Source organism: Nycticebus coucang, chromosome 6 (assembly GCF_027406575.1).
Source record: "Nycticebus coucang isolate mNycCou1 chromosome 6, mNycCou1.pri, whole genome shotgun sequence".
Taxonomy (NCBI): Eukaryota; Metazoa; Chordata; class Mammalia; order Primates; family Lorisidae; genus Nycticebus; species Nycticebus coucang.
In genome coordinates, this window is record NC_069785.1 from 52,465,368 (window position 1) to 52,479,993 (window position 14,626).

At 41.1% G+C, this 14,626-nt stretch overlaps 1 protein-coding gene across 1 annotated transcript in view; it reads right to left on the reverse strand.

Annotated features, from left to right (window-relative positions):
* USP50 (ubiquitin specific peptidase 50) overlaps positions 1-14,626 on the reverse strand; it is a 41,092-nt gene that overhangs the window by 22,658 nt on the left and 3,808 nt on the right. The window contains exons 2-4 of the mRNA XM_053593319.1: positions 12,259-12,453; positions 11,795-11,990; positions 1,035-1,244 (exon numbers count right to left, since the gene is read on the reverse strand). Coding sequence (XP_053449294.1) covers positions 1,035-1,244; positions 11,795-11,990; positions 12,259-12,453 — 601 coding nt within the window. The remainder of the gene's footprint in view (positions 1-1,034; positions 1,245-11,794; positions 11,991-12,258; positions 12,454-14,626) is intronic.

Sequence of the window (14,626 nt, forward strand, 5' to 3'; positions counted from 1 at the left end):
CCTCACACAGCTCACAGCAACCTCCAACTCCCGGCTTAAGCGATTCTCTTGCCTCAGCCTCCCGAGTAGCTGGGACTACAGGCGCCCGCCACAATATCCAGCTATTTTTTTGTTGCAGTTTGGCCGGGGCTGGGTTTGAACCTGCCACCTTCAGTATATGGGCCGGCGCCCTACCCACTGAGCCACAGGCACCGCCCAACATCTCACGGCTTTAATCTGAAATATCAGAGCTCAAGTCTAAGAGTCATATTCTTTTACATCTAGTTCCCAGTCTGAGCCTACAGATCTTGTGGTGAGGAAGAGTCAAAGTTTTTTGCAAGAAATCATAAATTCCTTAATGCACTGAGTCATCTCAATAGACTGAATAAACTCCACTTGTTTATTTATAATCGTACAATGAGGCTTTGTGGTGGAGTACATTTAGAATACAACTGAATTCACAGAAACTTTTCGTCAGTACATCTGTCACTTTTTAAATAAATTATGACGGCCGGGGGTCACACCCATAATCCTAGCACTCTAGAAAGCTGAGGCACTAGCTCAGGAGTTGGCGACTAGCCTGAGCAAGAGTGAAACCCCATCTCTATTAAAAATAGAAAAACTAGCCAGGCATTGTGGCAGACACCGGTAGTCCCAGCTATGTGGGAGACTGAAGCCAGAGGATTGCTCAAGCCCAAGAGTTTGAGGTTGCTGTGAGCTAGGATGCTGCGGCACTTACCCAGGGTGACAGAGTGAGACTCTGTCTAAAGAAAAAAAAATGCCATTATGGGCTTCTTTTCTTCTTCTTGTTCTTTTTTTTGTTGTTGTTGTTATAAAGCAGTTTAATTTTCCTACTAAAAAAATATAGGAAACACGGGCGGGGCCTGTGGCTCAAGGAGTAGGGCGCCAGTCCCATATGCCGGAGGTGGCAGGTTCAAACCTAGCCCCGGCCAAAAACCAAAAAAAAAAAAATTAAAAAATAATATAGGAAACAACCCTGAGAACACCTGGGGTCAAGAGCAAGCAGATGGAGCATCCAGGCATAAGAGCCCTACCTGAAGGGAGCACTCGCACTTGCATGGAATGGGGAGCGAGAGGACAGTGAAGACTTCGTTTCTGTAGGTGCTGTTCTCACACTTTAAACACACGATGCTGTAATTGAGCTGCCCCTCGAACAGCTGGGTGATGATGGACGTCTCGTTGGCAATCATCTTCCTGCAGCATCTCTGAATAGATCTTTTTTCATATGATCTTCTTCGGTGGTACTGAGTCAAGGAATAAATCCCCCCCACCCAAGTCAAATGTTGGTTATCAGAAAATACATATTTTTCTTTCTCTCTCTCTCTTTTTTTTTTTTGAGACAGAGCCTCAAGCTGTCTCCCTAGGTAGAGTGCTGTGGTATCACAGCTCACAGCAACCTCCAACTCTTGGGCTTAAGCAATTCTCTTACCTCAGCCTCCCAAGTAGTTGGGATGACAGGTGCCCGCCACCAACGCTGGCTATTTTTTGGTTGCAGCCATCATTGTTGTTTGGCGGGCCTGGGCTGGATTTGAACCCTCCAGCTCAGGTGTATGTGGCTGGTGCCTTAGCCGCTTAAGCCACCGGCACCAAGCCGCAGAAAATACGTATTTTTCTTAACTGTTGGGGAATCATTGAGGGTACAAAGAACCAGGTTACACTGCTTGCATTTGTTAGGTAAAGGCCCTCTAGAAAATATGTATTTTAATTAGAATGTCTGGATTTTGTCACATCAGAATAATACATTGCTATCAGAAACCACTTAGTTTTGGATTTAGACAATAAATAAACTAATACCTACTTAAGAGTATATATCACTGTGATTTCTCATAATTCAGACATTCCCCTTTTCTCAGTGAAGCTGAGGAATGATGTTCACAGCCCTGTAACCTGACAGCCTCTGATACGTGATACAGGGTTCTGTGCTAGCTTTTCCTGGGAAGAGGGTGAGTAAGCTGTTGAGCCAGCTTTAGGTCATACAAGCAGAAACAGAGGTAAGATAAAGGAATCCTGTCTTTCCTCCCTCTAGTCCCTTTAAGTTATATTCCCTAACCTTTCTTCTTCAGTTTATAGAAAATACTTCTTTAAAAGAGCAAATCTTGGCTCAGCACCTGTAACTCAGAGGCTAAGGCAGCAGCCATATGCACCAGAGCTGGAAGGTTCGAATCCAGCCCGGCCTGCCAAACAATGACAACTACAAACAAAAAATAGCTGGGCGTTCTGGCAGGCACCTATAGTCCCAGCTACTTGGAAGGCTAAGGCAGGAGAATTGCTTGAGCCTAAGAGTTTGAGGTTGCTGTGAGCTGTGATGTCATAGTACTCTACCCAGGGTGACAGCTCAAGCCTCTGTCTCAAAAAAAAAAAAAGAGCAAATCTTAATAAATAAATAAACAAACAAACAAGAAGAGAGAGAGCATGAATCTTAAATTCCTAAGGCAGCCCAGTATAACTAGCCTTGTAACCTGGTTTGACTCTAGCTCACACTTAGAAACAGCATTCCCAGAGCACACCCTGAATTTTCAGTGATTTCAGAGTCTCAGGAGAATATAGAGTTTGAAGATGCATTAGCTTCACAGCCAGCTTTAATTTGGAGTTGTGCTCACCATTTCACTTTGCGTGCTTCTTTCATCACACTCTATGTTGCCAAGATTTTCCACCCTGATGGAAATGGTGAGTCTGGGGAGACAAGACTCCAGGCATCTCTGGCTGGTGGGATCTGCCCATAAACATCCCTTTGAGGATACAGGAAATCAGCAAGAGACTTCTGGACCCCAGGAGGAGGACAAAAGCAGTGGAAAACTGGCAAGTGGTTACGTATGTTCGTTGGGTCTAATCCCACCAGCAGCTGTAAGTACAGCGGCAGTGAGATTGCAAACTGGAAAGGCCTTAACTGTGAGCTGCGTTGGTTTTTTTTGGACTTGGCGCTCAGTTGAACTACCTTGGGAGAACTTGGGCAAGAGTGCGGAGGACTTTAAGCATTGTCTAGGGCCTCAGACTGAGCTGTTGAGGCAGACTGAGCTACTACTGTTCAGCTGTGGGCCATGCGGAGCCACTGTGGGAGAAGTGCCCCAGCAAGTTCCACCCTCAGGGTTGCAGAGCAAGGATCTGGTGGGAGCTAGTAATCTAGCGACAGAGCAGCCTAAAGGCGGGGACTCAGATGCCTTGCAGCCTTAGCCCTCAGGGGCATAAGCGAGATCAGTTTTGGCACACTGGTTAAGTGGATAGCTACTTCAGGAGTAATCCCAGTGACAAGCACATTCCTGGGAAAGCTTCTGCTTAGCCAAGTTTAGCAGTTTAAAGTGTCTTTTACGTGGACTGAGGAGAGATTTAGGGTCTCCACTTTAGGCTCTCCACCCTGCAGGGTTTGAGAAATCAGTAGAGGCCTCCAGTCTCTATCTCATATAGGCATATCAGCATTGTGATTAACATCTCATACCCCAGAAGATCACCTGTTGCCCAGATAATATTCAGCAAGAGATACATACTGCTTTGTTTTGGGGTTTTTTTTTTTTTGGTTGTTATTGTTTTCTTTTTTAGTTTCAACATTTTCCCTATAGATTTTTCTTTTCTTTCTTCATTTTTCTAGTTTAAATATTATTTCCCGTTGTTGCCTTTCTTCAACAATTATAACTTCATTTTTGCTAGCGTTTCTACCCCTGTTATTTGGTTTTTCCCCCAATTTTATCTCATAAAGTTTTCTGTTTGCTTGTTTTGGTTTGATTTATAGCATTTTTGTCTTTCCTCTCTACTTGGTGGAGGTGGGGTACTGTGTCCAAACAGGCTAGCAAAGAGCTGCTGACCTCAAGGGAACCACCCAACCTGGCACCTCCAGAGGTTGGGGGGTTTTTAAGGTTAGGTCAAAGTACCCTACTGTACAACTATATTGCTCTGTATCCCTCGTTTGGTGCCCCTCCTCTTTTCATCAATATTCCCTTTTACCCACTCCGTCTCCTTTCTCTTTTTTCCTTGTTTTTTTTTTTTCTTTCTTTTTTCCCTTCTTGCTCTTCAACCTTCTCATCTTTCTGGTCCTGTACTAAAAGGACTCATTGAAACTCTGGTCCAGAGGCATGGCAACTTAAAGAGCAAGAGGAAGTGAAAGGAAAATTAGGGCAAGGAAACAGATAAAAGAAATCACTCATGAGGAAGAATCAGCAGAAAAATCCTGGCAACATGAAAAATTAGTCCAGAGCAACCCCCTCAAGGGACCGTGAAGAAGTTACTGCAAAGGATTCCACCTATAAAGAAATGTTAGAAATGACAGAAAAGGAATTTAGAACACAGATGACGAAAACAATGAAGGAAATGATGGAAACAATGAAGGAAACTGCTGATAAAGTGGAAAACAACCAAAAGGAAATTCAAAAACAGAATCAAATAAGAGATGAACGATATGAAGAATATAGAATGGATATAGCAGAGCTGAAGGAAATGAAGCAGTCAATTAGGGAACTTAAAGATGCAATAGAAAGTATCAGCAACAGGTTAGACCATACAGAAGAAAGAATCTCAGAGGTAGAGGACAAAGCTCTTGAGATAACTCAGATAGTTAAAGAGGCAGAAAAGAAGAGAGAGAAAGCAAAATGTTCACTGACAGAATTATGGGATTTTATGAAGAGTTCAAACATATGAGTGATAGGTATCCCAGAAGGGGAAGAAGAACGCCCCAGGGGAATGGAAGCCATACTAGAGAATATTATAAATGAAAATTTCCCAAATATCACCAAAGATTCTGACACACTCCTTTCAGAGGGATATCGGACCCCAGGTCATCTCAACTCTAACCGAGCTTCTCAAAGATGTATTGTGATGAACCCATCCAAAGTCAAGACAAAAGAAAATATTCTTTAAGGTGCTAGGAGTAAGCGCCAGTTGACCTACAGAGGCAAATCCATCAGGGTGACTACAGACTTCTCCAGTGAAACTTTCCAAGCAAGAAGACAATGGTCATCTACCTTTAATCTACTTAAACAGAACAATTTCAGCCCAGAATTCTATATCCTTCTAAGTTAAGCTTTCAAATTGATGGAGAAATCAAATCATTTATTGATATACAAACATTGAGGAAATTTGCCACAAAAAGACCAGCTCTACAGGAACTACTTCAATCTGTTCTACACACTGACCATCACAATGGATCAACAGCAAAGTAAGAACTCAGCAATTAAAAGACAGAACCTGGCTTCCACACTGATGCAAGAGATGAAACTAAGCAATGGACTCTCACAAAATAAAATGAATAGAACACTACCATACTTATCAATTATCTCAATAAATGTTAATGGCTTGAATTCCCCACTAAAGAGGCATACATTGGCTGACTGGATTAAAAAACACAAGCCATCCTGTCTGCAGGAAACACACCTAGCTTCAAAAGACAAATTAAAACTCTGAGTTAAGGGTTGGAAGATAATTTTTCAGGCAAACAGAACTCAGATGAAAAGAGGAGTTGCAATCTTATTTTCAGATACATGTGAATTTAAAGCAACGAAAAGACAAAGACAAAGATGGTCACTTTATATTGGTCAAAGGAAAAATATGACAAGAAGATGTTTCAATTCTAAATATTTATGTACCCAATTTAAATGCTCCCAGATTTTTGAAATAGACCTTACTCAGTCTGAGCAATATGATATCCTATAATATCATAATAACAGGGGACTTTAACACTCCTCTTACAGAGCTGGGCAGATCCTCTAAACAGAAATTAAACAAAGATATAAGGGACTTAAATGTAACCCTAGAACAACTGTGCTTGATAGATGCATATAGAACTCCATCTCAAAGATAAAGAATATACATTCTTCTCATTGCCCCATGGAACATTCTCCAAAATCGATCACATCGTAGGACACAAAACTAATAACCTCAACAGAATCAAAAGAATTGAAATTTTACTTTGTATCTTCTCAGACCACAAGGCATTAAAGGTGGAACTCAACTCCAAAAAAAAGTTCAACCCCACACAAAGGCATGGAAATTAAACAACCTTCTGTTGCATGACAGATGGGTGCAGGAAGAAATAAAACAGGAAATTACTAACTTCTTTGAGCATAACAACAATGTCAACACAAGCTAACAAAACCTGTGGGATATTGCAAAAGCAGTTTTGAGAGGAAAATTTATCACTTTAGATACCTACATTCAAAAAACAGAGAGCACATCAATAAACTTACAAGCCATCTTATGGAACTGGAAAAAGAAGAACAATCTAAGCCTAAACCCAGCAGAAGAAAAGAAATCTCCAAAATTAAATCAGAGATCAATGAAATTGAAAACAAAAGAATCATTCAGAAAATTAATGAAACAAGGAGTTTTTTGAAAAAATAAATAAAATAGATAAACCTTTGGCCAGACTAACTAGAAATAGAAAAGTAAAATCTCTAGTAACCTCAATCAGAAATGATAAAGGGGAAATAACAACTGATGCCACAGATATACAAAAGATCATCTCTGAATACTACCAGAAACTCTATGCCCAGAAATTTCACAATGTGAAGGAAATAGATCAATATTTGGAATCACACCCTCTCCCTAGACTTAGCCAGGAAGAATTAGAGCTTCTGAACAGACCAATTTCAAGCACTGAGATTAAAGAAACAATAAAAAAGTTTCCAACAACAAAAAAAATGCCCTGGTCCAGATGGCTTCACACCACAATTCTATCAAACCTTCAAGGAAGAGCTTATTCCGGTACTGCAGAAATTATTCCAAAAAATTGTGGAGGAAGGAATTTTCCCCAACACGTTCTGCAAAACAAACATCACCCTGATACCAAAACCAGGAAAAGACCCAACTAAAAAGGAGAATTTCAGACCAATTTCATTAATGAATACAGATACAAAAATTCTCAACAAAATCCTAGCCAAAAGATTACAGCTTATCATCAAAAAAGTCATACATCATGATCAAGTAGGTTTAATCCCAAGGATGCAAGGCTGGTTTAACATATGCAAGTCCATAAACATTACCCACCATATTAACAGAAGCAAAAAGAAAGATTCTCTCAATAGATGCAGAAAAAGCATTCGATAAAACCAGCATCTTTTTCTAATTAGAACACTGAAGAGTATAGGCTTCGGTGGCACATTTCTGAAACTGTTTGAAGCTATTTATGACAAACCCACAGCTAATATTTTATTGAATGGAGTAAAACTGAAAGCTTTTCCTCTTAGAACTGGAACCAAAGTTGTCCTCTGTCACTATTACTTTTCAACATAGTGCTGGAATTTCTAGCCAATACAATTAGGCAAGACAAAGAAATAAAGGAAATCCAAATAGGAGCAGAGGAGGTCAAACTCTCCCTCTTTGCTGATGACATGATCTTATACTTAGAGAAGCCCTAAGACTCAACCACAAGACTCCTGGAAGTCATCAAAAAATACAGTAAAGTCTCAGGATATAAAATCAACATCCACAAATCCGTTGCCTTTGTATACACCAATAACAGTCAAGATGAGAGGCTAATTAAGGACACAACTCCCTTCACCATAGCGTCATGAAAATGAAATACCTAGGAACATACCTAACAAAGGAGGTGAAGGACCTCTATAAAGAAAATTAGGAAATCCTAAGACAGGAAATAGCAGACGATATTAATAAATGGAAAAACATACTATGCTCATGGCTGGGAAGAATCAACATTGTTAAAATGTCTATATTTCCCAAAGCAATCTACCAATTCAATGCCATTCCTATTAAAATACCAACATCGTATTTTCAAGATTTGGAAAAAATGATTCTGCATTTTGATGGAACCAGAAAAAAAAAAAAACCTGTATGGCTAAGGCAGTTCTTAGTAATAAAAATAAAGCTGGGGGCATCAACATGCCAGATTTTAGGCTGTACTAAAAAGCCATAGTGGTCAAGACAGCATGGTACTGGCACAAAAATAGAGACACAGACATTTGGAGTTGAATAGAAAACCAGGAAATGAAACTAACATCTTACAACCACCTAATCTTTGATAAACCTAACAAGATCATACCTTGGGGAAAAGACTCCCTATTCAATAAATGGTGTTGGGAGAACTGGATATCCACATGTAAAAGACTGAAACTAGATCCACACCTTTCTCCACTCACAAAAATTGATTCAAGATGGATAAAGGACTTAAATTTAAGGCATGAAACAATAAAAATCCTCAAAGAAAGCATAGGAAAATTGCTGGGGAAAAACTTCATGAAGAAGACTTCCATGGCAATTGCAACAACAAAAATAAACAAATGGGACTTAATTAAATTGAAAAGCTTCTGTACAGCTAAGGAGACAACAACCAAAGCAAAGAGACAACCTACACAATGGGAAAGGATATTTGCATATTTTGAATCAGACAAAAGCTTGATAACTAGAATCTATAGAGAACTCAAATTAATCTACATGAAAAAAGCTAACAATCCCATATATCAATGGGCAAGAGACATGAATAGAACCTTCTCTAAGGAAGACAGATGAATGGCTAACAAACATGAAAAAATGCTCATCATCCCTATTTATTAGAGAAATGCAAATCAAAACCACACTGAAATACCATCTAACTCCAGCAAGAATGGCCCACATCACAAAATCTCAAAACTGCAGATGATGGTGTGGATGTGGACAGAAGGGAACACTTACACTGCTGGTGGGACTGCAAACTAGTACAACCTTTTTGGAAGGAACTATGGAGAAATCTCAAAGCACTTAAGCTAGACCTCCCATTTGATCCTGCAATCCCATTACTGGGCATCTACCGAGAAGGAAAAAAATCCTTTTATCATAAGGACATTTGCACTAGACTGTTTTTTGCAGCTCAATTTACAATCCCCAAAATGTGGAAACAGCCTAAATGCCCACCAACCCAGGAATGGATTAACAAGCTGTGGAATACTATTCAACCATTAAAAAAATGGAGACTTTTTTCATGTGTTTGTAGATTGTGTGTCTGTCTTCTTTAGAGAAGTTTCTCTTCAAGTCCCTTTCCCAACCTGAGATGGGATCACGTGTTCTTTTCTTGCTAATATGTTTGAGTTCTCTGTGGATTCTGGTTATTAGACCTTTATCGGAGGTTATAACCTGCAAATATTTTCTCCCATTCTGAGGGCTGTCTGCTTGCTTTACTTACTATGTTCTTGGCTGTGCAGAAGCTTTTCAGAGAAATGCAAGTCAAAACTACTTTGAGATATCACCTAACCCCAGTAAGAGTAGCCCACATAACAAAATCCCAAAACCAGACATGTTGGCATGGATGTGGAGAAAAGGGCACACTTCTACACTGCTGGTGGGAATGCCCACTAATACGTTCCTTCTGGAAGGATGTTTGGAGAATACTTAGAGACCTAAAAATAGACCTGCCATTCGATCCTATAATTCCTTTAATAGGTTTATACCCAGAAGACCAAAACTCACAATATAACAAAGACATCTGTACCAGAATGTTTATTGCAGCCCAATTCATAATCGCTAAGTCATGGAAGAAGCCCAAGTGTCCATCGACCCACGAATGGACTAGCAAATTGTGGTACATGTATACCATGGAATATTATGCAGCTTTAAAGAAAGATGGAGACTTTACCTCTTTCATGTTTACATGGATGGAGCTGGAACATATTCTTCTTAGCAAAGTATCTCAGGAGTGGAAGAAAAAGTATCCAATGTACTCAGCTCTACTATGAAGCTAAATTATAGCCTTCACATGAAGACTATAACCCAACTATAGCACAAGACTATGGGGAAAGGACCAAGGAAGGGGGAGGGAGGGGGAAGGTTTTGGTGGAGGGAGAGTAATGGGTGGGGCCACATCTACGGTGCATCTTAGAATGGGTACAGGCGAAACTTACTAAATGCAGAATACAAATGTCTACATACAGTAACTAAGAAAATGCCATGAAGGCTACGTTGAACAGTTTGATGAGAATATTTCAGATTGTATATGAAACCCGCACATTGTACCCCTTGATTGCACTAATGTACACAGCTATGACTTAACAATAAAAATAAATAAATTTAAAAAAATAAAAAAATTAAAAAAAAATAAATAAAAAATAAAAAAATGGAGACTTACAGTTTTTGTATTAACCTGGATGGAAGTGGAACACATTATTCTTAGTAAAGCATCACAAGAATGGAAAAGCATGACTCCTATGTACTCAATTTTAGTATGAGGACAATTAAGGATATGGTGGGGGTGGGGGAAGGGAAGAGGAGAGAGAGGGAAGGAGGGAAGGGTGGGGAAAGGAAGAGCAGAGAGAGGGAAGAAGGGAGGGGGTTAGGACCTTGGTGTGTGCCACACCTTTTGGGGGCAAGACACAATTGTAAGAGGAACTTTACCTAACAAATGCAATCAGTGTCCCTGGTTTCTTGTACCCTCAATGAATCCCCAACAATTAAAAAAAAAAAAGTACTGCCGTGAACATGTCATTACGAAAAATGAAAATGAAATGAAGACTGCAAATGATTAATGGCTCCACCCCGTGTGATGTTTATACTAACCATTTCTAGGATATTAGGTATACAATAGGTAACATTAGCACAAGGATATTTGCATAAAGTCAAGGACACATTTTCAGGGAATATGGGTCTCAGACCAAGGCTAACAGCAGTGAGTTTTGTAAATAAACCTCTACAATAACTGGCAATTTCTTGCTTAATCAAATGTATGACCTAATCCCTTGAAGAACTCAGGTTAAGCATGTCTGACATGAAGCTGAAACTTTGCAGTGTATAGGTCTGCCCTGAATGTAATATCAAGCTCAATATATTCATGGATTTGTAGGTGCTAAGAAAATTTCAGTTGGTGGGGTACTGTGGCTCATGCCTGTAATTCTAGCACTCTGGGAGGCTGAGGCAGGCAGATTGCTTGAGTTCAGGACCAGCCTGAGCAAGAGAAAAACCCCCAACTCTACTAAAATAATAGAAAAACTGATGCAAGAAGATCTCTTAAGCCCAGGAGTTTGAGGTTGCTATGACCTATAATGACTCCGTGACACTCAACCAGAGTGACAGAGTGAGACTCTGTCTCAAAAAGAAAGTAAATTTCTATATGTTATCTCTCATGGGAAATAGTTTTATTGTTTATTTTTTTTAGAGACAGAATCTTGACTCGGTAGAGTGCTGTTGCATCACAGCTCACAGCAACCCTCCAACTCCTGGGTTTAGGTGATTCTCTTGCCTTTGACTCACGAGTAGCTGGGACTACAGGTGCCCGCCACAACGCCCATCTATTTTTTGTTGCAGTTTGGCTGGGGCCAGATTCGAACCTGCCACCCTCGGTATATGGAGCTCTGCCTAGGCATGGTTTTTATTAAAAAATGTGTTTTCCACTTTTAAAAAGTAGTCCATGAAGGGTGATGCCTGTGGCTCAAGGAGTGGGGCACTGACCCCACATACCAGGGGTGGTGGGTTCAAGCCCGACCCTGGCCAAAACTGCAAAAAAAAAAAACAAAAAACAGTAGTCTATGTAAATTTTATTCATAAAGGGAACTAGATCAGTGGTTCCCACACTGCACTGACAACTGGAAGTGCCAGGTGAGATTTCTCAGAAGAAGCCCCCAGACTTTCTGTAACAATTCACTAACACGAGAGTAAGTGCCTTAGAATCTGTATTGTAAAATCTTCCCAGGTGACTTTGATGATAAGTGCATTTGGTAAATACAGTTACACATTCAAATAGTAATTTGAATGCTCTCATACCCCCAGCACCTAGCACCATCCTTGGCAGAGAGGAGGCTATATTGACTGAATGAAAAAAAAAGAACGAGAAATGAAAGTTGTTGATAAAGCTGAGGAACTATCTGATTTTAAGGTTGTGAACTCTACTCACCTTTTTCAGAGCCTCATGAAGTTCATTTAGGACATAAATCAAGAATTCCTGAGCGTCTTGTTGTGTCTTTTTCATAAATGCTGGGTAGAGGTTGCCAAGAGCTGACCGAAATATTTCTGGTGAGACGCAGTCTGAATCTCCCAGCCACATGTCTGTCATCAGGTAGGCGAAGGCCGTAGCAACCTCACTGCAGTCCCTTGGAGGAAGGAAGGGGCATGTTTCTGGCTGCTTTAATGACAAGAAGGCACCTAATCACTTAAGCTTGGGGAATTGTCCACAAAGGGAGCTTCATTCATTTCTTGGTTGCCCTTCCCGCTCTACTCCCCCTGATGTGTTACCTGGGGAGCTACAGCCTCTACTAACTTGTTTATTTCTTAATAGGGACTCCAGAGGGTTCCTTCCCTAACTCACTGGTGGGGACCTGGGGGTGAGGGGTGGGCTGCCGGGGCTGAAAAGGACCTTACTTTTGAAGAGCAGTAATGTACTTTCCGGACAGGAAGTATTCCACCAGTGGTGAGATGCTGCAGAGACTCTGTAAAATGGCATTCATGTAGCAGGTGTTGCCCAAGTTCCGCAGGCCGGTCACACCCTGGAAATGGGGCTGGCTCTCACCAGGCTCGTTAACTGGAAGGGGGTCATAGTTATCTGTGCACTCTGCGCTGTGTTGGCCCACAGAGAAAGAAAGGAAGAAAGGATTTTGAGGGACCAAAGGATGTTCACATGACAATAAGGCCCTGCCAATCTCACGAAATAAAGAAGACTTTTAAAAAAGACCTCCCTCCAATACATTCCACACCAAGAACAGAGGTACTGGGCGGCACCTGTGGCTCAGTCGGTAGGGCGCCGGCCCCATATACCGAGGGTGGCGGGTTCAAACCCGGCCCCGGCCGAACTGCAACAAAAAAAATAGCCGGGTGTTGTGGCGGGCGCCTGTAGTCACAGCTACTCGGGAGGCTGAGGCAGGAGAATCGCCTAAGCCCAGGAGTTGGAGGTTGCTGTGAGCTTTGTGATGCCATGGCAGTCTACTGAGGGCCATAAAGTGAAACACTGTCTCTACAAAAAAAAAAAAAAGAACAGAGGTACTGGAAGTTGGAGTTTAAAATCAGTCCAGGGTGGTGTCTGTGGCTCAGTGGGTAGGGCTCCGGTCCCATATACCAAGGGTGGCGGGTTCAAACCCAGCCCCGGCCAAACTGCAACAAAAAATAGCCGGGCGTTGTGGCGGGCGCCTGTAGTCTCACCTACTTAGGAGGCTGAGGCAAGAGAATCACCTAAGCCCAGGAGTTGGAGGTTGCTCTGAGCTGTGATGCCACCGCACTCTACCAAGGGTGATAATGTGAGACTCTGTCTCATAGAAAAAAAAAGATAATAAAATTAGTCCAGAACTCTGAACAAGTGCCTGAAGTGAAATAAGACAGATAAAATTTCTTCCTAAAACCAGTTCAAGACAACTGAAAATACTGGTTTTTTAGAGTCCTAGAATTGATTGGCTAATAATGTAAACTTTCCCACCAAATACCAAACCTTTTCCTTTTTTGCTAGGTAATCAAATTATTATTAGTAGAAATAATAATGCCAATACATAATAGTTAATGATAATAATAGCTATCATGTATTGAACCTGGCACTATATTAAGAACTTTTTTTTTTGTTTTTGAGACAAAGCCTCAAGCCATCGCCCTGGGTAGGGTGCCACGTCATCACAGCTCGCAGCAACTTCTAACTCCTGGACTTAAGTGATTCTCTTGCCTCAGCCTCCCAAGAATCCGGGACTACAGGTGCCTGCCACAATGCCCGGCTATTTTTTTGGTTGTAATTGTCATTGTTGTTTGGCAGGCCCGGGCTGGATTTGAACCAGCCAGCTCTGGGGTATGTGGCTGGTGCCTTAGCTGCTTGAACTAAGGCAGCGAGCCTATATTAAGAACTTAACATAGGGCGGCACCTGTGGCTCAGTCGGTAAGGCGCCGGCCCCATATACCGAAGGTGGCGGGTTCAAACCCGGCCCTGGCTGAACTGCAACCAAAAAATAGCTGGGTGTTATGGTGGGCGCCTGTAGTCCCAGCTGCTCGGGAGGATGAGGCAAGAGAATCGCTTAAGCCCAGGAGTTGGAGGTTGCTGTGAGCTGTGTGAGGCCACGGGCACTCTACCGAGGGCCATAAAGTGAGACTCTGTCTCTACAAAAAAAAAAAAAAAAAAAAGAACTTAACGTGCATTTTCCCATTAAATTATTCCAACAATTGTATGTGGTAGGGACACTTTCTTTAAAATCCTATTTTATAGATGAATTATCAGGTTTAAGGGTTTAGTCATTTGCCCATGGTAAGAGTGTGTGGTAGAACAAAAGGAAAATTTATCTATTTTCCTCCCTCCCTGTCTGTCCATCAGAGTTACTTGGAATTATAAACCGTCTATTAAGAGGAGATATATGTATGAATATGTTATATATGGCATATATATTGAAAGCATAATAAATATACATATTAAGAGCATATATATACATATTTTAAGAGTACACATATATGTGTTTTATGCACATCTAAAACATACATGGCATACATGGCGAAAAGGAAGAGTAGTAACATGGGCTTTATCAAAATATACAAGATCTTTTTTTCCCTCATCCCCTCTTACCCCCTCCCTCCTGCTTGATTTCCCTTCAGTTTTACTTTCTTTTATGCACACGTGTGCTCATCAGTTAGTTCCAATTTCATAGTGAGTCCATGTGGTGTTTGTTTTTCCATTATTTAGATTTTCTTTTGTTTAGATGGGGCTTTCACCCACCCCCACTTGTACAGCTGTGTTCGTAGCATATGTTGGGTAGGAACCTTTGGTTTT